Below are 26,460 nucleotides of genomic sequence, written 5' to 3' on the forward strand. Positions count from 1 at the left end.
TCGTGTCAACCGTTCTTAAGTCATCCTTTTATAAAAGAACAAACCGGCACTTTCACGTCACCAACCTTGTGACTCAGTGCTGTACGCCCACATGGTTTCACTGCAGTAAATGGCATTGCTCTTTTAGATCAGCAGCTCAGTAATAATCAGCACTGCTATTCTAACTCTCTGAAGGCTACTTTGAGACGAGCACAGCCCATATAATCATGACCTGGTCCATTTGAAGAGCAATAGACCTGTGAGGAAAAGGACCAATGTTTAAACCAAGAAAGGGCACACTCCATAGCTATAGAGCTGTTATATGTTGAAATATAAATTCAGGTTAGATTTTGCATTATCCAAAACAACCCATGTGAAGATACAAAAAGCATTACTATGATTTTTAGTACAATAATGCCAAACGTAATGGCCCAAATATGATTGGAAAAACAAAAGAGTGCTTTGGCTTCATACAGATAATCAAAGATACTTGTCTAAGGTTGGATCAGATGTTAACCTGACCACCAGGAGTCTGCTAGGCAGTGACGGTGATTGCAAGAAAGCCGTGCTGAATCCAGGAGAAGTTTGCATAGATTCAGTTTGCATAGTCCCAATAGAACATCATATCTTCAGGTGTCTTCTTTCTGCTTTTACTCTGCAGAAGTTTGTTCCCTCTGTTTCAAAGTCATTGATAATCACCTCTGTTTCTCTTCTTCATGCAGGTGTGAATCCCCTTCAGCTGCAGAACTTGGCCACATTAGCTGCCGCTGCGGCTGCAGCCCAGAGTTCTGGCAGCCCGACTTCCACCAGCGCCCTCTCTACAAACAGTGCAGCACTGGGAGCCTTGGCCAGTCCAGGTAATTAGACACTAACATGAGCTGCATTTATACTTTGTGTATGTACTGCACGTGCAGTTTGAAGGTGAAGCTGATCATGTTTGTTTCAGTTCAGTTAGAACTGCGATTTTTCCTCTTTTGGTTTTAATTGTGTCTGATATGTATGTTTATGAACACATAACACTTAAATCTAATTCTGAATAAAAATCAACATGCATATCACAATTGGCCCTCTTGCTGCTGTGATGGTACTAACTGCTCTGCAAACCATCTTACCCGCTATTTGCCTAACGGCCATCGGCCATTCCTCATTTATTTTATGGGAGTTAATCACCCTCATATCAAATTTTATGAGAGCCCCCATTTCCCTTTAATCTGTGTAAATATACATTGGCTCCATCTGTCTGAGTTTAGCATATTGCTGCTGCGGTAATGACCTCTTCTCGTTAAGAGACAGATTTTTAACTGCCCCCTCTGCTGTGTCATCCTCTCATAACCATAACAATTTGTGGTAAAGATGCCAGACACTTAGATGGATATAGGACATTGTGAATATGAGGAAGTCGCCCCCTGTGATAACCCATATGTTCTTTTTTTATTGTTCCTTTGAACAGCCGGTTCAACAGCAGGGTCCAGCGCTGGAGCTGCCATGAGCACCTTGGCATCCCTGGGCACCCTGCAGGGTCTCACGGGGACCTCAGTCGGCCTCAACCTCAACGCGCTCACCGGCGGCGTCGGTGGTAAGAATGTCCTTTTGAAAAGACGGATGTGAGCTTGTGTGATTTTACAAAGCACAAAGCTTTTTAGTGGTTATAATTTGAAGATGTATTGTGATGACGTATTGGGAGGTGGATCTAACATTTGTCCTATTTAAGAATCTGAGGGAGATCATTCATTTAATAACATGATGCAGTCCAGTAAAACACCACTCACTTAGAACATAGTAATAACAAATATGTTATTTCAACTGGCCATCATAAGCTTTGTTAAGGTTGAGCATTTGTCGAAGTTGTTGTACTGGATTGTTTAAGAATGCACAGCACATGATTTAATAGAGGACCTTTTATAAAGTGTCCAGGCAGTCCAACGTGACAAGTAAAGTTTGTTTTTCTGCCCCCTGGTGTTCCCAAACATCTACTGCAGCTTTAAATACAGACATTTTCTGTAGCTTATATAATGGTTGAGTTCTGTGTGTACAACACATAAATCTGTTTCTGTTTTTTCAGGTATGGGGGCCATGAATGGAGGCTTAGGAGCCTCCATGGCCAACGGGTCAGCAGCCAGCTCCATGGACGCTCTGACCCAGGCCTACTCAGGGATGCAGCAGTACACAGCCTCCGCCCTGCCCTCCCTCTACGGCCAGTCTCTGCTGCAGCAGAGCATTGCTGGCAGCCAGAAGGAAGGTGAGAAGTTCCCCTGAACCCACCAACGTGCTATGCCATCACATCTTCAAACTGAATAATACAAACTGTAACCAAACAGGCATCTAACTTGAGTTCATGATTTTCTTACCAAATGGAGTAGGGCCAGAGGGCGCCAACCTGTTCATCTACCACCTGCCCCAGGAGTTTGGGGACCAGGATCTCCTGCAGATGTTTATGCCTTTTGGAAATGTGGTCTCCGCCAAAGTCTTCATTGACAAACAGACCAATCTGAGCAAGTGCTTCGGTAAGTGTGTTGGCACCAGTGACCCTCTGAAGCTCCCTGTATGTAACCTTTCCACCCTGCCATGCTGTATTGTGGAAATTAGGTTTTAATTGTGACACCATAAATGTCCTAGTGGAGTGGAGTCTGAACAAAAAGAGAAAAGAAATCTGTGTAAAATCTGTGATCTTGCCTTGAACAATCTGTCCTTGAAGTACAAGACAATGTGACCTTAACTGCAGTCTGGGAAGCCCCCTCCTACAAGGCACATAAAAATAGAAATCAGCTCTCAGGGGTGTGAGGAGTTCTATTTTTTCTCTCTGACCAAAACAAATGAAAGACGTTCAGCTTCTACATGCTGTCTCTGGTCATCTAGATAACATAGAATTTTTGTTACATACACCTTTACAACTTTAATTTTAGAAAATCAAAACATTTTAATTTACTTCTTAACACATAAGTGGTCTGCGTTGAAGTGATAAGCAGGTGTTTAGTTCCTCTTTAAGTGTATCTAATGTATATCCTCCACATTTTTGTTCTCAGGGTTCGTCAGCTATGACAATCCTGTGTCTGCCCAAGCCGCCATCCAGGCCATGAATGGTTTCCAGATCGGAATGAAGAGGCTGAAGGTTCAGCTGAAGCGCTCCAAGAACGACAGCAAACCCTACTGATCCTAGCCCCGGGGCCTCCCCCCCTCCCCAGCTCTAATGCTAGCACTGCTAGGGTAAGTTCACCCTCCAGCCAAGGTCAACACAGCAGAGACTCAGGGGGGCAGGGGGAAAGGAGCCCACACCAGGAGGGAGACTCGCTCTATTCCTAAAAAAAAAAGTGGTTGCAATGATCTTTCCACATTTTGCTGTATTTCATTCCTGCGGTTTTATCATGTAATTTGAGTCGGATTAAATATTTTAATGTATATGATTATTTATGACTATCACTGGAGTCAGTGTTCGCTGGAGGTATTTTGTGTCACTGTAAGTAGTGGAGAGCATCAGGTGTGTTTCCATACCATTTCATTGCCTTCAGGTCAAGTGAGACAGGTTGACTAAGGATCAGCTGTTGTGTTGAAGGGCTGCAGCCAGGCCAAGTAGACCCTGAGCCCAGAGCTTCAACCTGCTTTTGGCTTCCTACATGTAGTCTGTCTCGTTCGTTTCCCATTCCTCAATGTGAAAATCTTTTGCACTCTAAATCCTTCAATCTTTGCTCCCCCTCCATCTCTCCCCTTTCTGTCTCCCACTCATTCTCGCTGTCGTTCTGTAAGCCATGTCAAGCTAGGCTACCTCTCTCTCTCTCTTTGCTCTATTAACAACCTCTTCAAGTCATTCCATCCATCATCCAAGTCTCCCTCAAGGGACTGGCTCTAGATGGATCTCTTTGGGTGCCAAGTATACAGTTTGTGCATGTTGGAGTCTCTGCCATATGTCCTGGTGGTGTCACTTTCCTTAAATCTGTGTATTGTTTTTGTGTGTCGGGAGAGAAGGGGGGGAAATGTTTATCACGTTGTCCTTACTGTATGTGGTGATTTGTTTTTGTTGTTTTTTGTGCCTCATGGCTAAACGATTCTTGTGCTGTGCCCCTAACTTTCTCTTCTCTCCTCTTTGTCTTCTCTCTCTCTCTGTCTCTTCCTTTCATGTTTTTGTTCCTTTTTTAGAACAAATCTCCATGCCTGTTTGCTCATCATTAGCCTAGCATGTCTTCATGATGTTGAAAGCCAAGCCAAACTCCTGGCCTCATCATCCCACCATTGTCTGTGATGTCTCTCTAAGCTCGCCTGACCAATACCTGGCCACCCACTGACCCTTGACCTTAGCTCAACCTGATTTTTCTGCATGTATATTCTTTTTTTTTTTTTTGGTTTTGTTTTTCTGTATAGAAATGTGACAGGTGGGAGAGAGGTCAAGCAAATCAATGTGAAAACGTACCTGCGTTGAATTCATTTAAGAGACCTTTTTGTTTGTTTTTGCGAATGTTTTAAAAACCTGTGGGATTTCTTATTTTTAATTTAGCTTTGTTTTTTTATGTTGCTTTCTTTTTACCTCTCTCAGTAAAGTTCACTTGAAAGTTGAATACAGGGATTGGCACACAGCTGTGCTATTTGGTGCCATTAGCAATATGGTGGCTTCTTAAGAAAAAAAAAAAACAGACCACTTTCCAACACTTTTGAAAGTCTGACCAGTAAAAGCCCTCTCAGTGCTCTGTAATGATCTCTACATTTAGCAGGCAGTGTGAAGACTTAAACCAAGGCTATTTAAAGATATATTTTCTTTCATTTGCGAAAATATCCAGTGTATTTACCTTTTTTTGAACTATTGATGGCACAATAAAAGGTACATTTGCTCTGTTCGGAGAAATGACTACCTACATGAGTCAACTTTTTTAGAACTGATTCACAAATAGACAATCTGTGGTTTAAATGCACACTTAGATTACCTATATTTTATACCATTGAATCTATAGAAGTTTAACTAACAGAACCCAGGCAAAACTTTGGGTTTTTTGTAGATTATGTTGTAATGTCATCTGTGTCGGGGGGGTCTTCAGTGTATTGCATTTTTAAAGAGGACTAAAAATCAGTTTGATCAATGTGACCGTTTGACACGTTTGAGTTTCTAGTAAATTAAAAACACACTAAGTGAAAAATTCCTCTGCATTAATTGTAATTTCAATTTCTGGGAAAAAATATAATTTTTTAAAGGGTCACAGTATGTAGAGTTTTTTTTTTGTTTTTTTCTGCGTTAAAGAAAATTAAGTGTTCAACTTCCACGGTACGTCTTGTAGACTTTCTGTGAATTTCTCATTAATAATTTAATTAATGGATGTTTCACTTTGGTTTAGTTTGGATGCCTCATGTTGAAAGATGACGACTTACAATGTCTGTTAATCATACAGATGCCAGACAATGTCTCTTTGTTTTCTTCTGTTGTTAAAGTGCCCATGTGTCAAACTCAGTGTTTTTTCAATTCACACGAGATACTTTCCTGTAATATTAACCTAGTTTTCTCTACACACACACAAACACACACACACACACACACACACACACACACACGCGCACACACACACACTGCAGCACACAACAATAAACTTTCTGTGATTGCAAATGTGGGAGCCCCTGAAGAAGAGATCACCTGGACACACAACACACGACCTGTGGGTCTCTGCACATTTTATAGACACACTCACACGCTTTTTTACGTTTCGCTGATTGTTCTTTTTAAGTGACTTCCAGTCTCATGTTTCAGTCGTACACGATGCACAGCACATTAATACTTCTAAAATCACCACAGTAGTGTTGGTTTACAAATACATTCCATTTTTTCAGCACAAAGTTTACACTTTTTTTTACTGGGGTGGTATTTCGTCTGTTTGTACTACAGAATAACAGCCACTTCACCCCCCCTCCCCCCCCAAAGAAGGTTTCCCTAAAACTACGTACCTGATGGCGCTAAAGAGTTGTCAACTCAGGGGCTTTTTTTGTGTGTGAAACTAGACACTCACACAGGATTATGACACAGTGCACAATTGTCACCATTTGACCTTTTTTCTGTTTGGGTTTGTTTTGTTTTTTTCTTTATTCAAAATACATATAAATAATCCAAAAAAATAAAAAGAATAAAAAACAAAAAAGGTACCAAATTTGAAACAGTGCTCGAAGAAAGTGTTGTAGTTTTGTAAGAGAAACGTTAAGCACAATTGTGGGAGCTAATCACTTTTGCAGAATGTTGTGTGTGATTTATAATCCCAAAACTTTCAAGGTACCACTGATTTCACTTTTTAATATGGGCATGTGCTTTTTACGGTGTGTTTTTTCTATCCAAATGCAATACAATATTCAAAGTGCCATATATACGTCTAGAAACTGCCTACACATCCTTATTAGGCCTTGGTTTAGAGATTGCTGCAGTTAGCCTTTTTGTCTATTTATGCCAGTGTCATGAACGCTCTTGTCACCTGCTCATGTCCCCCCCCTTTTCCCCCCTCCCACTCTGTGTGTTGAGTTATTGGTAAATGTGTATTGTGATGTACTCAATTTGAACAGTTGTTTCAAGAAATTGTAGATAAACAATAAACTTCCCTATACATTTGAAGGTTAAGCCGCTTTCTTAGTGTGAACACGTGTACTGTAACACTTTGCGATACAAACAATTGGTGATCGGATGCGTGAGGGGGATTTTATTGTATCGAGTAAAGTCACGAACGAGCTCAAGTAAGAAAAAGGCGACTTGGGTGCCATGTTAGCAAGATCTTAAATGATATTGTGTCTAAACACTGAAACGAGTGCAGGTGTGGGGCGATATGCAGAGTATGGTGAAGTGTTACTGTGAATGAATATTAAAAAAAATAAAAAAGCACAATGTACAGTCCACAGCGGTCTCAACAGGAACTTGACTCACTTCAGGGGCTTCCATCACAAATCCTGTTCAAGCTCTAACAATCACTTTCTTTGTTCTGTGTTTTCATATTCTGAAGTGCTATTTTTTTTTGACAGTGTGGTAGCTTTGCATCTCTATAGATATTGTCTTGATCCAAAAGAAAAGTGAGGAGAGAAAAAAAATCTCGTGTTTATTTTCTTGTCTGATAATCGGTAGGACTTTGTTCATGTTCCACCAATAATTTAATAGATGTTTTTCCTTGTCTTGATGAAAGCCAAAGTGGGTGCATCTTGATGTGATCTGTGTTAAACATACAATAGTTCTTTCTGTTCAGGCAATATCGTTTTTTTGAAACTGGGTGGGCTTTGAAAAAGATAAAAGAAGAAAAAAAACAGGCTTTCCAATTTCTACAACTGGTTGTTCATATGTATTTTGTACCAGTGGAGCTTTTTATATTGGAAATTAAAGAAAAAAATCTATATTGGAAAAAAATTGTCTGGCCTCTCAATGTGGCCTCGCCTTGACCAGGTCTCGAGTTTGGCCTCTTGGTGGTGTCAAGCAATTTTTTTTTGTTGTTGTTTTTGTTTGTCGTCTCTAAAAGATGCCTGATTTTGATTTGACTACATGTTTCTCACCTCGTTAATCAGTTTCCATTTCGGGGGGGTTGGGATCCTCTAAAATCGTGGTAAGTTTCATGTTAGTATTTGTGCTGTCCACAACATAGTTTAATGGTCGTCAGGATTTCGACTACTTGTGTGGATAATTGTCTTAGTTGAAGAGTTAATATCTGTTTAGTTTGAGCCTTGCTTTTTACCTGTGTAGACTTTTTTCCGGTTTTTTTTTCCCATAGCGGAGTGTGTAGCCGAAGACTCTGTGTTCTTTTTTGGTCAATGTTTGTTCATGTGTGGTGTGTTTCTTTGCCTCTGTCTCCAAATTAAACCATATCCCCTAATATGGACTGTGTGTCTTTGTGCGTTGTGTTGTCCAGTGTTGTAAAGGCATTTTACAAACCCCCCCTCCCTCCCCCAGTGTGTCCTGTCTCGCTAACTTGTTTCTCTTCGTTGTGCTTCTCTTTGCTTATCTCTGAGCCGTAACAGATGTGGGAGATTATTTTAATCTTTATGTGAACTCCCAGGTGTCCGTTTGTGTTTCACTTAACAAAGCCATTTTACCTCTTGAATGGGTCTCTTACACATCTGTGAAGCTGCACCCTAAGGTGTTTACATAAATCCTGGGATGACATTGGATATGATTGAAGATCACAATAAAAAACACTATAAATCGATCATGGTGAATTTTGATTATCAGGGTAATCGTGAATTGGGACGATTGTGAATATCCTCACGAGTGACTTTTAAAAGCTGTCTCACTTGCTGACGAACAGTCCAATATGGATCAGTTTGTCTATTTATCCTTTATTTATGCAAGGGGAGCCTATGATCACTGATTAGCTTATCAGGTAATCTTTTTCACTAACAGGTGTTCCCCCCTAAAAAGCAATAAAAATGTTCAACAAAAGTTAAGCTACACAGACTCCATTATGTTTTAGTGCCTTTATTAAGTATTTTAAACATTAAGATAATTATTGGGATAATTTTGTAAAAGCATTTTTGACAGGATAATTGTGACATGAAACTTTCATAGTTTTGGGCTCTGGATCCTTGTTAACAGAATTTCTGACTTAAACATTAAATCAATAATGAAATATTTATCAAGTAAGGGTCCAAACATTTGCTGCCTGAGTCCTCAAAATATGAGGCTTTGCATCTGTTTGTCACTGGAGTTATCCTAGGACGAAATGACAATCACATTATTTGGTAATGTAAGTAAATACTACTTGCAGCATTCCTCCAGAGAAAAGCTCTAATAAAATTCAGAGAACCCTGAAAATCTTAAAAAAAAAATTCTAATGTTCAGAGACTTCGTACGTGAGGAGGTGCAGCTTGCCGACAGATCAGACTTCCCTGATTCGTGTAGTTTTCCAGCTCATCGGTGATGAACTCGTCTCATACTGGGGTCAATCATTATCAAACTGTCATTTGTTAAATATTCAAACAATCGTCATTGCAGTAAAGACTCCCTTTTCCTTGTACACATAATAAATATTATCAGCCTGCAATGTTATCTTCCTCAGGTTATTATTAGTGAATTGTTTATAGTTTGGACGTTACTCACCTGCCTCAGCTACTCAAGACTTATTTCCCAGCGTACCCTTCTGCAGCACCTTTGACCATCTGTATGCAGAGAGAATGAGCTCAAGCACCAAAAATAATATGGCATATTAAAGACAAGAGACTTATTTCAATTCGGGAATAAAATGAATAAATGAAAGAGCCTCACCCTCTAAACAAGACGACATGTTCTGCAGCATTAAAACTTGGTCTGATAACACTGGTGTCTCTGTTTCTTTTACTAAACAGTTTCCTCTGCTGCTGAATTTATATGAAATAAGCTACCTTTCTCTGTATTAAAATATTACTTTGGAGTTGAGCTTGGGGATTCAGTTGTAATATTTCAGAAGTAATACAGATGTCATTATTCATAACATTTTCAATAAGATCACCTTGCTCGGTAATGTAATGTATGTTATGTCTAAACATAACGTTTTAGTAGAGATACACTATTCAGAGGTTTGAAACAAAAACCAACATTTTTGACATGGAAAACTGGAAACCAAATCTTTGATTTCATCATGAAAACAATGTACTGAAGAAGCAACAAATATAGTCTGTCTATTCTCCAACAGAATCCATGGACATGGATGAAATTTGAATGAACCTATGACTTTATATAAGGAGCAAATGTTCACTAGACATGTATGTTTTTAACTTCTGCCTTCTATTAGGAAATGCTGTGAAATGTCTCCATCCAGTGGTAAGGATCCTTCAATAAAGTAGAAAATCGCAGGCCCATGCTTCATTGGCTCTAAATATTGGCCCTATGTGCAAGCTTTAGACACTGCAGGGAATGTTGGTTACACATCTGATTAAAAAGTGAACTGTGTGAAAACTCAAATACATTTGCCAATTATTGAAAGTAACTAAGTGTATTAACTAAACTATTGTACAATTTGAGATAATTGTACTCTGTGTTTTGTTTATGTGCTGAAATATATAGGGTAATGGGTGATTTTAGAGCAACCATACAAATCAACCATCAACATACAAAAGCAAATTTTATTTAAAAAAAAAATTGGATTTAGGTCAATTTCTTACACTGGAAATTCCTTCTTTCCAACTTTTAAAAGTGGAGTTTGGAGTTCACAAGAAACCTTGAACGCAGCACAGATCTCGTTGCTTGACACTTGTTGCGCTACGTCACGCGTGCTACTTCAGTTACTTCGGAATTTTTTACCTAGCTAAAAGTTTATGCACCATTGCTCCAAAACGTATTCTATTATTCTAAAATTACATAAAACTTCATTTGGGATTTAAGATAAAAGATTAATACAGACGCGTTCCCTCGTCACAGTGTTGTGAAACAAGTACAGGAACCCCAGCCAATAGGCTTCCGATGCGGCGTCTCCTCCCATTACGTCCCTCTCTCGGCAGTATGGCCGCCGTCCTGTAGCCGTTGGTGCCTACTGTCTTTAATATTCAAAGCCTTACACTTTTAAAGCATGTCGGCCGTACTGTTGTTGAAAAAGTCACTGAGAAGACTGCCACCGAGTGTCGCTCGACAGGTTGTCAGCTGCTGCTATCACACAGAGAAAGGTGTTTACGGTTACCGACCCAAACAGACCGAGAGCCAGCACAAGTTGCAGAATGATCGCATCGCGGCGCTGAACCAAGGTCAGTATGGGGTTAATTCACTGTACGGACAACACAACTACACACGACAAAAATGTTTTTGTTAAATATACGGCCAGTCTTATTTGTTTGGTTATTCTACCCCTCATTATACCTGTGTAAAATGTGCCCTTCCCAACTTAGTTGTCACTTGGTATATTGTTAATGTGGAGGAATGTTTATTTGAGCCTAAGTTGCATCCAGTGGCAGGTGTGTGATTTAGTACAGCTCATCCTAACAGCAGATCCTGTTTGGCTTTGTGATCAGATCATGGTCTTGCCCGTCTGGTGGAGGCATACAGAGCACACGGGCACAAGGCTGCTAAAATTAACCCCTTACTACCTCAAAAGCCTGTTGCTGACACCGTCCCGGAAATAGACATGTTGACTGGCACCATCAGAGGACAACTGAACACCTCAGGTAGGTGACATCTGTGGATGAAAACATCACAACAATGAACATCACAACAATGACAAAGTCTGCTCCTTCTTAACATGTTTATTTGTTACAAAGACCATTTACTCGAGTACTAATTCAAGGTACCTGCACTATACTTGAGCCTTTTCTTTTCTTGCCACTCTCTACTACTTTTCACTACAGTTCGAGGGGAAATTGGGGAAACAAATGTATTTGACGTTTGATTGTTAAAATAACATATTAAGAGCTTTTAAGTCTGATATTGTGTTAAACATTTTAACAGTCCAACAGTGTAATGTAAACAATTACAGCTGAAACAATATTATGTTCAAGTCAGTCACCAAAGAAATAGGATTTCTAGCTTCCAGGTTCAAACATGAGTGGACTGTCTTTAATTGTGTGACTTTATGTTCAATAACTTTGAAGTTCAGCATATTTGGAGGCAAAAAACAAGCTTCGTAAACGTGTCACTTTGGACTTTGGAGTAAATGTGACAGCATTTTACGCTATTACCAGAACAAACCACAAACCAAACAATTAACTGATTAACCAAAAAAAGCTTAATGTAGAGTGTAAATATTAATTAGCTGCAGTCCTTTACAAATAGGTTCAAAAATTCACTCCACCTCATCAAACTACACATTTAGATACTGCTTTATTATGAATACATGAGTAATAATAATCAAATTATATGATATGTAATCACAGGGAACATTTTAACCGCGATTGGTTGATTTCAGCAAAAGCAAGGTTCTATGTAGAAACCTGCAGCTGTTCTGAACAGCCCATTTCAGAGGCGACCTTTTTAAAAATGTAATTGTGGAAAAACACTGAATTATGCAGTTTTCCCTTTTTTAATGTGAACAAAAAAAAAACTAAAACGTGAAACCCATGCAAAATATGAGAATATCCATTTAAAAGATATGGCCCCTTTAAGACCAATGACTTGCACATTAAAAACATTTAAAACCTCACACGTCTGTGTTCCAACAATGCACTTCTGCAGGTCTACGAAACTTTGGCAAAGCGGAGGCTTCGGTAGAGGAGGTTCAGGCCTACCTGAAAGAAGTGTACTGTGGCCACCTGTCAGTGGAGACCAGCCAGCTGAGCAGCCTGGAGGAGAAGGAGTGGTTAGCCGACCGCTTCGAGGAACTCAAGAAGAACAGTTTCTCCATCGAGGAAAGAAGGCAGCTGGCCAAGATCATGCTGGAGTCCCAGGTAGGTCGAAGAAGAAAGATGTCACATGTTGTCACATTTCTTTTCTAATGTGATGCATTTGTAATCCATCAGCTTCTTTTCTTTTCTCTTCCAACCTGAAGGAATTTGACCACTTTCTGGCCACTAAGTTTGCTACTGTGAAACGTTATGGAGGAGAAGGAGCAGAGAGCATGATGGGATTCTTCCACGAGCTTTTCTACCAGTTTGCCCACAGCGGAGTCACTGATATTATCATCGGCATGCCGCACAGAGGCCGCCTCAACCTCCTCACAGGCCTGCTGAAGTTCCCGCCAGAGGTTAATCCCGCACATGAATACTTTCTAATTATCCATGATGTGACAAGATCACACTGTTTATTTTGCACTACTGTTATCAGCAGCATGTGTAGACAGTCTCAGAACAAAGGGTCAAACCGTGCCTTTCTTCCATAATCTTCCTCTGTAGCTCATGTTCCGCAAGATGCGCGGCCTCAGCGAGTTCCCCGACACGTCGCCCGCCATCGGTGATGTCCTCTCCCACCTCACCTCCTCAGTGCAGTTGGATTTCGGAGCCGCACACCCTCTTCACGTGACCATGCTGCCCAACCCGTCTCACCTGGAGGCGATCAACCCCGTGGCTCAGGGCAAGGCCAGAGCCAGGCAGCAGCTGAGGAGGGAGGGAGACTATTCACCTGAAGACAACGCACAGCCGGGGGACCAGGTCGTCTGTCTGCAGGTACATGTCACAACAAGTAAAGTAGTAGTAGGAAGTATTCTCACCTTTATTTTTTTGAGTGATCCAGTTAACACATTTTGGAAAATTTCTATAAATAAAGTTACAAATTTTAAGGATTGATTTTATTTTAAAGCGACATTTTGCCAGATTTGATGTTTTTTGCGACTTGGCTTGGAAAGTTCACTATCTCACTAACGTGAGTCAGAGATTGACTCTGCCTAGCCATTGTCTTTGTCACTCTCTCTTTTGTCTTCCTCCTCCCACGTCCTCTTCAGTCCCTTTGCCTCTGCTATGATGTACACTCAGAGAATATGAGCTAAGATTGGTAATGGGAAGTGTTTGCTATCAGGGCCCTCTGACAGAGAGCAGTGCCTTAAAGTGTCAAGCACCTCTTGATGGAAACTATACTCCCTCATGCCATGTTACATAGTGCAAGAACAGGTGTTCAGAGCATGTGGCTCTTGAAGGTGGAAAAACAAACTGGTGCTGAGTTGGTTCGCAAGTTGAACCAGCTCCGAACCAGCACTAGCACCAGCGCAGAACTAGAACCAGGTTTGCATTGGTCAAAAAGGGGTAAGAGTGATAAAGAGGCGTCCCTCTGCCTATTTCAGGTGAATGTAATGCCAAAATGATTCTGAAGCTGTTATAAGGTAAAATAGTTCCCTTGTTATTTTCTTTCTTTCTCAAGATAAAGGAAAGGATCACAATTTGTCACGTGTGTCTTAAAACAAACTTCTAAAGATATTACCATAAGTTCACTTTGGAAAGTATATTTACACAGAACCAGGAGGAATGACTACAGCTAACAAACCTGTTCAGCTTTTTAAAAAACATTTTCAGCCTATAATTAAATCTTGCGTTGCTGAGAAACAAGCTGACGTTTTCCTCTTTAAACAAATGTATCAGATGCAGCAGTGGCTCAAGTGTGTTTGCTGCCAAAACACGCAGAGATCTAAAAATGTGTCCACATACACTGTCGTCCCAAAGCTGTGGACCTCTACCATATGTCAGCTCTCTGTACTCTTGACCCAGGGCTCAGACTCTGCGGGAGACAAAGACACTAAACCCCTCTGGGCCTTCACCTTAATGAAGTTATACCGGTCCATATCAAACCTTCCTGTAAAGTTACTAAAACACAATTTCTTTCTTCTACTTCTCCTCCTCCTCCTCAGGTCCACGGTGACGGCTCTTTTACTGGCCAGGGGATCGTTCCAGAGACTTTGACCATTTCAAACCTGCCTCACTACAGAGTCGGTGGGAGCATCCACCTCATTGTGAACAACCAAGTGGGATACACCACTCCGTCCGAGAGAGCGAGATCCTCTTTGTACTGCAGTGATGTCGGTCAGTCAAACACGTTAACAGCAGTATTAAATATTTTCTTTCTTTCTATTAAAGGATAAAAACCTCTGTTAAATCTTGTACACACGTGCTTATGTGCGAAATACAACTTCACAAAGGCGTCATGTACTCTCCTTTAATCTGACTCACACGTGTGTCACAGGTAAGATGGTGAACTGTGCTGTGATCCATGTTAACGGCGATGATGCAGAGGAGGTGCTGCGGGCCACTCGGCTGGCTGTGGAGTACCAGCGGCTCTTCAGGAAAGACGTCATCCTGGATCTGATCTGCTACCGGCAGTGGGGCCACAACGAGCTGGATGAGCCTTTCTTCACCAACCCGGCCATGTACAAGATCATCCGGTCAGTGGAATATCACAGCTCCTTTTTACCATTTTACTGTAACACATAAAGCAATTCTCTGTAATCAAATTAAATTCTTAGAAACTAATGTATCAGAAGGTATTAGCCAATGCCTTTTGTATGAAAGGCGTCAAATATCTCACAGTAAGCATATTGATATAATCATTAACTATACTAACAATACTAGACATGTGTCTAAGCTCCAAACACTATAACATTGTCTGCCTAAGTTCCTTCTCTTATGTTGCTTGGAAAGCTTGTTCACATAAGAAAAACATCACATTTGTTTTTGCTTCGATGTCCAAACAGTATTTAAAGACATCAAAAATGGTTTAACTCTTAAATTTAACCCCAAAAACAACTGCTGCAAAGTAAGCAACAATGCATCATGCTTTTTTCATGTTATGTACAGAAGTTACCCATTCATGCTCTCATCGAAGAGGTAAAGTTCAAAGCGTCTGTAGAAAATGCAGAGCGTATGTGCGCAGGTAGGGTGTTCAAAAGTGTTGGAGCTACAAATTCAAAGGCACGGTCTCCTTTTGTTTTCAGTTGGACACGAGGGACGTAGATGATGATGTAGGGATGGAGCAGGTCAGAGATGTACACAGGTGCCTGATCATGCAGGGCTTTTTAAATGAAAACAAGGACCTTAAAATGAATTTAACTGGAAGCCAATGTAAGGAAAATAAGATGGGTGTAATGTGACTTCACCTGCTGGACCTGGTCAACAGCCTTGCAGCAGCGTTCTTGACCATTTGTTGATGATCGAGGGAGGGCTTACTGAGGCAGGTGAAAAGGGCATTGCAGGAGTCGAGCCGGGAAGAAACAAAAGCATGGATAAGCATCTCTAGCTCAGCTTGTGAGACAATTAAACCAAGACAGTTGGTTTTGAAAATTCGGTAACTTCTGAAACCGTTTTCATAATTTGTGGAGATTTTCAGATATATTGTGTGCATACATTGTGTTGTCTTTAATAAAACAGACAATGTCACTTTGTTGCATCCTCACAGATCCCGTAAGAGCGTCCCTGACTCCTACTCAGACCAGCTGATCTCTGAGGGACTGATGACTGAAGCCGAGCGAGACCAGATCAAGTCCACATACTACGGCGCTCTCAACGACAAGCTGTCCAACATGACCCTGTACAGCCCGCCACCCACCAACCTGCAGGGCCGCTGGGGGGACCTGGTCGAACCCCAGACCAGAGTCACCACCTGGGACACGGGTGTGCCCGTTCCCCTGCTGCAGTTTGTGGGAGCAAAATCTGTGGACATCCCCGAGGAGATCCAGCTGCACAGCCACTTAGGAAAGACACATGTACAGGTAGGGTTATTGACTCTGTCCCTTCCTATGAGATTGTCTTTTGTTGACATGGCTGCAGCTACATAGTGATTATTTTTCAGGCTCGGTTGCAGAAGTTGGAAGACGGAACCAAACTGGACTGGTCCACAGCAGAGGCTTTGGCTTTCGGCTCTCTCCTCTCACAAGGTCAGCAGAAAATACATCGAATCATATTAAGAAATCAATCATTTTTATTGCTGTCAAGAAATGTATTTATATATTTCATATTCTTGTGGTTGCAGGCTTTGATATTCGAATCAGCGGACAGGATGTTGGAAGAGGCACGTTCAGTCAGAGACACGCCATGGTGGTGTGTCAAGAAACGAACGACATGTACATTCCTCTGAACCACATCAGCCCCCAGCAGACCGGTTTCTTGGAGGTAAACTCCTCATAAGCCAGATAAAACATCAGTGTGAATATAACTAAATAATGGCGTATTAACAGAGGTTTTTTGTGTGTGTTTAGGTGTGTAACAGTCCGCTGTCTGAGGAGGCAGTGCTTGGATTTGAATATGGTATGAGCATCGCACAGCCGAAGCTGCTCCCCATCTGGGAGGCTCAGTTTGGAGATTTCTTTAATGGCGCACAGATCATCTTTGATACCTTCCTCTCTGGAGGTAAACTTGTGACCACTCTGACACTTTCAACAGATTCACGATCAGGGTCGTTAGATTAAAGTTTTTCTATAAGTTCCGAACATCAGAAGAAGATCCTGCTCTGTCCCCAGGTGAAGCCAAATGGCTGCTGCAGTGTGGGATGGTGATCCTGCTGCCTCACGGCTACGATGGAGCCGGACCTGAACACTCGTCCTGCCGTATGGAGCGCTTCCTGCAGGTCTGTGGGACTGTCATGTGACATCCATGTCAAACAAAGTTCATCATTTCTGATTAAATGTAACATCCCTGATTCTGAAAGCTCCAACATGTACATAGCTGCCTGAAAATCAAACAGACATGGCCGTGAAAGTCATTCAAATTCAAATTTAGCAGCTATGGGGCGATATTGTCAACACACATTAGAGCCCCTTTCACACTGGTCAAAAAACTTGCTAACACCCGGCTTTTTAGCTTAATGGGAAAGGTTACTATCGGCATTCATACACGGGTCAAATGACTCTGCAGTAGACCTGGATAATTATCTCCTAAGCTCCAATCGGCATTGATGGGAACACAAAACCTGTGTCGACACGCTAACCTCCGCCCCCTTTCCGGCGCGATGCTATGCTCCGTCTGTAACTTCTTCGACTCCTCGTCAACTCAGCTACAAATTCCACCCATCTCCGTCCGAGCAGCGCTCAAACATCATTCCAAATTTGTCGCGCCGAGTTTGATAAACAGACTGAATGAGTAAAAGATACAATAAAGACCCAACCACCGAAACATCCTCACTGTTTACTAACTCTGTTTTGGGCACGTTTGTGACGTCAGACAGTGACGCAGCAGAAAAGAGACCTAAAGCAGTATACTCCACTGGAAATGGGAACAGAGACAATCGGCATCTATTAGCAGGTCTTCCCAGTTCTGAAAAACCTGCAGCTGGTATAATGTGAATGCCACTTAACTACACGTTAAAGTCCTGCAGGTTTATTGATTGTTGCTTAATGTTACACCAAATCCACAGTAGAGATGCTCATGGGTGTTAATGTTTAACCTGAGCTAGTGCAGAGGTGAAGTTTTGTAGCTTTGAGGTCTTTTGCACTTTTAACATGAAAAGACTTATTACTGAAACATGTAAACCAGTGCTCCTTGACCCCTTTAAATGTAGACAAAACTATTACATGTGTGTTTACGTGCCGATGTAAAGATCTACATGAGCAAAATAGCACCTGTATACTGGGAAGTTAGAAATGAACTGAGGAGTAATACTTAGTGAAATGCTTTGTATTTGTGCTAATCTCGAAGATTTCAGTTTCGTTCACCTACAGCGATAAACGGTAATTGTGGGAGCACACTTCCCAGATATCCAGACAGTGTTGCATGTGTGACGTCCTCGGTTGGCTCCGGTTGTAACTCTTGATTTTCCTCGCTGACGGTCGCTTTCCTTTTTAGACTGTTTGCCTTCATCTGAGCGTCCAATTTGTTTCTTCTTCTTTGGATTTTCACTTATTTTTGAAGTTGTATCTGTAGTCATCGATCTTTTCTTTGTTTGTTCAGCCATAGTAGATTACTGTTTACTCGCAACACTTGCAGAGACCGGAAAAGCAGCCGCTTAGCTCCGCCTACCCTCTCTGGCAGACCAACCACTGCTGGCTGATGGAAAACGCGTCACTAACTGGGCGCCACTTGTGATTTTTTCCACGAATGTCGCCACAGACACCCAGTCTGTAATACTGCAAATGCAAAGGCTTTCATCAGTGGGCCATAGGCTCAATCACCATTGTGTTACCTCATTCGGCGATAGATGGAGACTTAACAGACATTTATTTAAATGAAAGACTTCGAGATGATCACTTTACCAAGCAGAAATAGTTCAAAATACGTCATGAAACAAACATGTCAGTCCATGTCAGCTGTGTTCAGTACAGAGGAACACGACGCAGCACAGAGGAGGTTATTTACAGGCTGAAATCAATATCAAATCCACAGAGATTTCTTAACTGTCCAGCAGCAATCAGCAGACAAAGGACATCAGATTGAATCTGTCTGAAATCACCTCCTTATTCAGCACACCCTCATAATAGGCGCTCTGTAGTTTACACTATTGTGAGCAGTGAATATCGTAGTAGATTTTTAGACCCGGGAGAATCATAGTCATTTTCTTTAGCATCATGCAGCTGTAATTGTTTGATCGTTACATGTGACTCATCGCAACAAGGGGACGCTTTGAGGACACTATAGAGAGCGTACATTTCACATTCAGAATTAAAAACACTTTGAAAAAATCATGGAGGGGAATTATAGTTGAATAGGTAGTAAATAGAGTGGGATAAAAGTGTGAACAACTTTTTAAATGTCTGAATTTAAAGTAGGATTTGTTCTAACCTGTGCAGTGGACTCATTATTCCACACAGCCACATAAAAAAAGAAGTGTTGACTCATGCTCTGCACCGACACATAATTTGTTAATACTTCAAAGAAGGATGGGGCCTTTGTTTTTTAAATTCCCAGCCTGCCATCCCCGTTTGCTGATGTAGAACTTTTCAGCCCACCTGGCTTCAGAGGAACATCGTCTTCAAGCTCTGCTGTTATTGTTCACTCGAAGGAATATCCAACAAGTTGTGTTTTACTGTCTGTTCTCTCTGTCGTGTCACACATTACCTGTGTTGTTAATGATTTCTGACTTTTCCCCTTCTGCCTCGTAGATGTGTGACAGTAACGTGGAGGGTGTGGACAGTGACAGTGTGAACATGGCCATCGTTAACCCCACCACACCTGCTCAGTACTTCCACCTGCTGAGGAGACAAATGATCCGCAACTTCCGCAAACCTCTCATCGTGGTTGGACCAAAGACGCTGCTCAGATTCTCTGTAAGCACTGACGACACCAGGGGTGTCACGATTTTATATTCTAAATCGAAAACTGATGAAAAAGAGCTTCCGTTTTTTAAACTCTAAAAGCAGGATGGGCAGTTCTCTCTGTATCTTTTCTCTCCACCCCTCATTTTTGTGACAATCCAATGGGGGGGGAAAACACAAGTGACACAACCAGTCACCTGCATATGCATTTTTAAAGAGACACCAAGTTCATTGCCAGTCTCAGACATGATAGAAATAAACATAAAACTAGTTCCTCATGATGCTAAATGGTCTAACGGTCACGTTTTGGCTTCAATGTCCTGCACAAAGTGTTGCATGTTTTTGTTTATAAAGCTGACGCTGCCCTGGGAGGTCTCAGAGGAGGAAGCGTATGAAAGGAAAAAGCTTAGATATGCAGATTTGGGAGCAGAAGCTGAACAGTGAGGATGGCTTCAATGTTTTTTAACTGGCCAAATGTGTTATAGGTACATGAGTGAAACTGTACTAATTGTTCATGTATTCATGAGGTAATGTATGTGCCACAAACCATGATGGCTGATGTAGATAATTATAAGTTAGTTATAACTCAATGTCGACAAAACATGTAGTAAATGCGGTTAGCGTTTGGACGGCAGCGGTAGCACGAGCAGCTATCTCATTACTGGGAGAGCTGGGAGTGCGTGGACAGAGTTGATGAAAGGCAGAAAAGGAGATGTCAGACAAAGAAGTTAAAACAAGTCAGTGGATTTAATGTCAGCTGGGGGCAAAAACAAATGTAATAGTAATCTTTTATTCTACGCCGTCCCTTTTTCGTAAATTACGTTGCCACCAAGAATAGTTGCATTGTTTCCTTAAGGATCTTACGGGCGGTGATAGGTGGCAGTTGGCAGTTGAAGTTGGCAATGGGTTGCGGTGACCACTAAGGGTCATGTGGTACGTTAAGTATAAGTTTAGTTTAGTTATTTGACAGGGGCCGTGCACAACACAGCTGTTTGGCCAGAGTTAGCTATATAGCTAATTTATATCTGTGGTCCCTGGGCAGGAAGATCTAAAAAACACACGTTACAATCCAAACAATCAAAACAATACAAATTAACAATTTTCACAAACAGCATACGACATAAAAACAACGTGCATTTCTATTCCAATACTTGGGATCAGGGACTGATTTTAACGTTTGTATGGAACCGTCCTCCAATATGGAGAGAAGGAAAGGTAGATGCAATGAAATTGAGGGCACAAGGGGAGAGGTTTCTTCACTGAGTGTTCATCCTTATCACTTGGCCACAAGTATCTTGTGTTTAATTCAAATTGCCCTTACTCTGAAAAAGGTGATTTTCATACTAAGCTGCTTTCTTGGCAGGTTTGTATACTCCTAGTAACCCGAGCCTAAGCCCATAGAGCTGACCCTGAACACACAAATCCGAATAATATTAGTGATACATCAGAAAATGCTTAATGTTATAGGGATAACAAACAGAATACGCTCTGCAAACAAGAATAATGCTTGTCCTTTTTACTGCCCATGTGACAGGCTTGACAGGCTTTACATCTCGGTTACTGTTTTAACACGGATATTGATTTTACATCTGTAGTACCCGATTTTATATCCTTCTTACTAAGGAGGATTTAACTGAATAATCAAGATTCGTTGAGTGTAATAAATGTAATCACGAGCAGAGCTGCCTGTGCTTCAAAAGTGTTCGAATTGTGACTCTATTAGTTACTATAAATAAGAAACTTTTCCAGCTACTTTGTACAGATATGGTTGTTGATGTCAGAGGCTGAGTAATGTTTGTTCTCTTGGCAGGGTGCAGTGTCCAGTCTGGCTGAACTGGCTCCAGGAACATCTTTCAGACCGGTGTTAGGCGATAGTTCTGCCACAGCAGAAAGGTACAACATCACAACATTTCATGATCCTTTTTATCGTCCTGTGATGGTCCTCGATGTGGCGAAACATTTTGTTCATGGAAAGAAAAGCTTTTTTATTTGTTGTTTTGAATAACCCTCAATAAACCTTGTTTCAACTTGGACAAATCTTCAGAAGCTAAGTAATCCAGACATGAATCCTGTTTTTTTCTTGTAATCCACGCAGTGTCCAGAAGGTGGTGCTGTGCTCTGGGAAGCATTATTATGCCCTGCTGAAGCAGAGGGAGGCATCAGCAGCCAACCAGAACACTGCGCTCATCCGTGTGGAGGAGCTGTGTCCGTTCCCTCTGGAGGCTCTGCAGCAGGAGCTCAAAAAATACCCCAACGCCAAAGGTACGCGTGGCAGCCTGTCACAGTCTGCAGACACACTGAGTTTATAACAGTAGTTCAGAAATTGTGAAAAATATCTGCATATTTTGTCGAGGTTTTTGCTTGTCCTACTATTTTACATTTTAAAAAGGGCTTGTTTATGATCAAATGAACACTTTCACAAATCCAATTGAACTCTTGGACTAATTCACATTTCCTTATGAATGACTGAAAGGTGCTCCTTATGATACGTTGTCATTCATCATATCACTTAAAAAACAAAGAAAGCACAGAACAGGACGCAGCAACAACAATGTTCCCCCAGTGAAAACAAATGTGCCCAGGCTCATATATTGTTGCATTAGACAATAATGAGTCAATTATACATTTGGTTTTGATTTAGACAGATAGAGATAAGGTTAAGAGCTGGCCAAGTTCAACTTAAAATGTAATAACATAAATGACAACAGAAAAAAATATATATTAAAGTCATATTGCAGAAGTATAAAAACCCAAATGTCATAAAAAGCCGATGATTTGACTCGAGATCTTGAGCTTTAGATTCTCTGGAAGGTCTGAATGAGGTGCAGAGAAACAAAAAGGTCTCCATGCTTTTGTTTGACACCAGCCCTTTTTACACTGCGGTTCCGCCTCTGCGCCGTAACGTAGCTCCGCCATCATGCAGCCTTTGCCATTTTACATTGTACCACGCAACGGCAGCACGAAGCTGCTCCAGTGTGTTTTTACATAGCGTTCCAGCGTTGCGGAAGCAAAACATGTGCAAGGTGTAATCAAACAGCACATAGTTCAAATACACACGGCGCTGTTCTGCCCTGCAGGCTCTGCTGTTAATGATGACTTTTGGCCCTGTAAGGCTTCTAACAGAGGTGAAACTGCGATGCCGGCTCAGAGGTGGAACGACTTCACCCCACCATTCCGCCTCCGTGCTTTTGACATAGAGACGGAACGTAACAGAGGCGTAATAATCTTGCCTATGAGGGGCTACCATCTCAGTATTCTGGCTCAATAAAAAATACATTCTTGGACATGTTTTGATTCCAGCCGAGACATATTTCCTTAGATTTTGGCCATGTTACCCAGTGAGACACTCGTTCAACTATTAATAGACATTTGTACAAGATTTAGTTTTTAGTCTTCAGTGAGAGTGCGCAGTGACCTTTGACCTTTTATTGACCACATTTTTTAGCTTGATTAGTAGAGACGAGAAGGATTTTTTGTAGAGTCGAAACATCCTCCTCACTTTGTGTGTCGTGCCGAAAAAAACATTTAGAAGAGCAGCCACAGCTGTGAGTCATAGTTAGCTGAATGCTGTTCAGCTGCATGAGGCAGCTTCAATAGAAGTCTGACAGTCACCTCTTTGATTAGTGAGTTCTCAAGACAACATCAGACATGTTGTAAAGAAACCAGTTAATGCTAATGAAACAGTGTGTCTGACAAACTGAAATCTGAAGCATGAACCTCAGCAGACTGGAATTCACTGCAGGGCGGCTGTACTAAGTGTTTTTGTTAGTCAGCTACAGAGGGGGAACAAAGTGAATGTCAATCCACACTTTGACTGTGATTGCTTCATTTTGTTATGCAAAACTTTTCACGAATGAGGAACTACTGGCTTCAGCCTCTACATCCTTCCCCAAACCCAAACATTCTTTGTTTGTGGGTTTTTAAAATGTAAAGAAAGCAAAGCAAAAGTTTCTGATTCTCAGAACAACAGAGAAACTCAAAGGTAACGTGACGAAGAAAGATAACTATTTGTGAAGCTGTTCCTCTTCGGAAATCACTGTAAGGTCAAAAGAAGAAGCTTTAAGCAGGCGGGTTTTTCCTCTCACTGGCAGAAGAAGGGTTCACAAAAATAAACGTGATGGTATTAAAAAAAATTACTATTAAGTTTTATAAGCATGGCAGCATCCATACATGCATCACTGATATTTTTCAACACTCTATTTAAATGTCGTCTTTCCAGCTTTCAGCTATGATCTTCACTGTTTAAAAATAGCCCCATCTGTCTGCGCATAAATCGCAATTTCACCTGTATCTCAATATGAGCATTCACCATAAACACATTAAAGAAGTCTGAATTTATTGCACTGTATAAAAAAAATCATTTTATGTAAAAATTATTTATGTAAAGCAGTGTTGCAAACAGAGATACTATGTAAAACATGCAGAACAACAGATAGACAGAGAGAAGAAGAGTTACAGCTAGTATTTGTTTATCGCATTTCATATCATTATTGATCAATGTAATCTCACATCAGAGTTTTCTCATATCATATCATGCAGGTCTCATGTAAGCCCCTCCTATTCATTCATATATCCCTGTTTCAGTCTCCCAAGCTGTTAGATGTTTGTGATATTGTCAATAATGTAAAGTAGGCTTTTGTTTTGTGGATCAGTCAAAAATTTTGTGCAAAAACAACCAGAATTTTACCGTGCCGAAGGTGACAAAGTATATATAGTCCAACCAACTGTTCAACAAAAGAATATATTCAGCTGACTTTAAAAGAAGACCAAGAAAACCTGCAATGTTCACATATGAGAAGCAAAATACGGATTGAAGTTCTTTAAATGCTCTTGTTATGAAGGTTTGTTCCGAGGCTGGGCTGTTTAGTAATCTGCATTGTTACAGAGGTCATTGCGAGGAATGAGGCTTTCTCACTTCTCAAACAAAATCCTGAAAGTTCAGGTTTCACTTCAACCTCTCTGATTTCACTGTTCCCCCCTCCTGAAACACACGGACGTAAGTCCAGTTTCACAGTGATCTGGAACCTCTCATCTCTGTCATAAAAGAGAAGAAGCTACGACCCGAAACTGTTTGAACAACGTGCACGTTTGTTTGTTGAGAGCTTGCCTTGTTAAACACTGTGTATCGTGCCCTTTTTTTTAACTTTTGATTAAATAAATTAAAATAAATTCCTCCACAGAGTTTGTATGGAGTCAGGAGGAGCCTCAGAACATGGGTCCCTGGTCGTTTGTGGCTCCCAGGTTTGAGAAGCAGCTGGCCTGCAAGGTGAGCAGATGATCAGCGTAAAGCCAAACAGCTCTGTAATTAAATGATGACATCACAAATACTCGACTGTCTCCTCTGTCCTCCTCAGCTCCGGCTAGTGAGCCGACCTGCTCTTCCCGCCCCTGCTGTCGGCATTGGGACCCTCCATCACCAGCAACAAGAGTCCATCCTCACCGCTACCTTCTCTTAACACTGAGCAAGACTGGGAACCAAAAATAACCAATAACCACACTACACTCTGTATCTGCTGTGGTCTTCACACCACGCTCACTAAATGTGCAGGGCTGCTGCGCGGCAGGTACACGGGACCTTTGATGATGTGAACGTGCAGTTTTAAAATTAGATTGGTCGGTTATATAAAAAAAAAAAGCGCTAAAGAGAATAGTTTTGATAATTATATATTTATATTCTCGTAGTCGAAAAGGTTTTAATTATTATGTTTAAGGTTTGAAGACAAGTCCTGAACTCCTGTCTGCCCCTTCCTCTCATTTACTCTGACTGAATCCTTCATGTGCTCATTTACAAGGCGCGAGGGTCAAAAAAACACAACTTCTAATGTGGTTTAATCTGAATGGAGGCCTTAGAGACGATGTTTACAATGTAATTGTAGTGAAGAAGCACTTATAGCCATTGTGTTTGTAGCACTGGGAACTTTATCTTAACTCTGTGAAACCTGTAAGAACAATTCATGAACACTGTTTATTCATGTCATTCTTAAAGTTATAATCTCGAAGATCTCAGGTTCGTTCTCTTTGGCGGCACCTATGGTGATATACAGTAATTGCGGGAGCACACTTCCCAGATATCCAGACAGTGTCGCATGTGTGACGTCCTCGGTTGGCTCCGGTTGTAACTCTTGATTTTCCTCGCTGACGGTCGCTTTCTTTTTAGACTGTTTGCTTCATCTGAGCGTCGAATTTGTTTCTTTTTCTTTGGATTTTCACTTATTTTTGAAGTTGTATCTGTAGTCATCGATCTTTTCTTTGTTTGTTCAGCCATAGTAGATTACTGTTTACTCGCAACACTTGCAGAGACCGGAAAAGCAGCCGCTTAGCTCCGCCTACCCTCTCTGGCAGACCAACCACTGCTGGCTGATGGAAAACGCGTCACTAACTGGGCGCCGCTTGTGAATTTTTCTGCGAAAGTCGCCCCAGACACCCAGTCTGTAATACTGCAAATGCAAAGGCTTTAATCAGTGGGCCGTAGGCTCAGTCACCATTGTGGTGCCTCATTCAGCGATATATAGCGACTTAACAGACATTTATTTAAATGAACATCTTCGAAATTATTACTTTAAGTGTGCATGAGTTGTCACTTTTGTACTGTTCTGAACAGAAAACATCAGTTTAAGCTGATGGAAATCTCTGAGCATTATCCTTGAAATACTAATGTAAGCATGTGAGTCCAGGAGCGACCTCCTGGGTCGAGGGTGTACTTTGTACTAAAGCCATGTCTTTACTGCAGCGAGCCGGGTTAAATAGCCCAAAACATATTATCTTGGGGAAAGAATGGTGGTACAAGTAAGTGGATTTCTGAACGGACAAAGGGAGCTGTTACCATTTTAACATAAACGTTTATCCAAGCTTGAGTTTGATGCATTTGGACATTTTTTGGTACAAATTTAGGCCAAAAGTACTGATCATCATCCTTATTTACTCATAGTTTAAGCCAAGAGTTGAATTGACAATAAAGGCATTGAAGGGCTGATGTTAATAAACCAAATCA

General features: G+C 41.2%; 2 protein-coding genes across 4 annotated transcripts in view; both read left to right on the forward strand.

Annotated features, from left to right (window-relative positions):
• Window positions 1–7,788, forward strand: part of LOC138612869 (CUGBP Elav-like family member 2) — a 29,258-nt gene extending 21,470 nt beyond the window's left edge. For 2 of the 3 annotated variants that reach the window (XM_069686361.1, XM_069686363.1), the window contains exons 9-13: window positions 702–836; window positions 1,430–1,555; window positions 2,042–2,218; window positions 2,337–2,483; window positions 3,003–7,788. In XM_069686361.1, coding sequence (XP_069542462.1) covers window positions 702–836; window positions 1,430–1,555; window positions 2,042–2,218; window positions 2,337–2,483; window positions 3,003–3,130 — 713 coding nt within the window. In that variant the 3' untranslated portion in view covers window positions 3,131–7,788. The remainder of the gene's footprint in view (window positions 1–701; window positions 837–1,429; window positions 1,556–2,041; window positions 2,219–2,336; window positions 2,484–3,002) is intronic. The other variant, XR_011309714.1, reaches the window with a different exon arrangement.
• A 2,607-nt stretch (window positions 7,789–10,395) lies between these two features.
• dhtkd1 (dehydrogenase E1 and transketolase domain containing 1) lies at window positions 10,396–26,460 on the forward strand. The gene is made up of 17 exons (XM_069686222.1): window positions 10,396–10,623; window positions 10,888–11,040; window positions 12,044–12,255; window positions 12,357–12,551; window positions 12,700–12,969; window positions 14,142–14,313; window positions 14,474–14,672; window positions 15,683–15,995; window positions 16,076–16,160; window positions 16,256–16,395; window positions 16,482–16,632; window positions 16,743–16,849; window positions 19,317–19,481; window positions 21,280–21,362; window positions 21,565–21,731; window positions 24,650–24,735; window positions 24,824–26,460. The coding sequence occupies exons 1-17, from the start codon at window positions 10,452–10,454 to the stop codon at window positions 24,923–24,925; spliced, it is 2,772 nt and encodes a 923-aa protein (XP_069542323.1). The 5' UTR covers window positions 10,396–10,451; the 3' UTR covers window positions 24,926–26,460.

The sequence above is a fragment of the Semicossyphus pulcher genome, unplaced genomic scaffold (genome assembly GCF_022749685.1).
Source record: "Semicossyphus pulcher isolate SPU_LCO1_2020_fin unplaced genomic scaffold, fSemPul1.0.p SCAF_8, whole genome shotgun sequence".
Taxonomy (NCBI): Eukaryota; Metazoa; Chordata; class Actinopteri; order Labriformes; family Labridae; genus Semicossyphus; species Semicossyphus pulcher.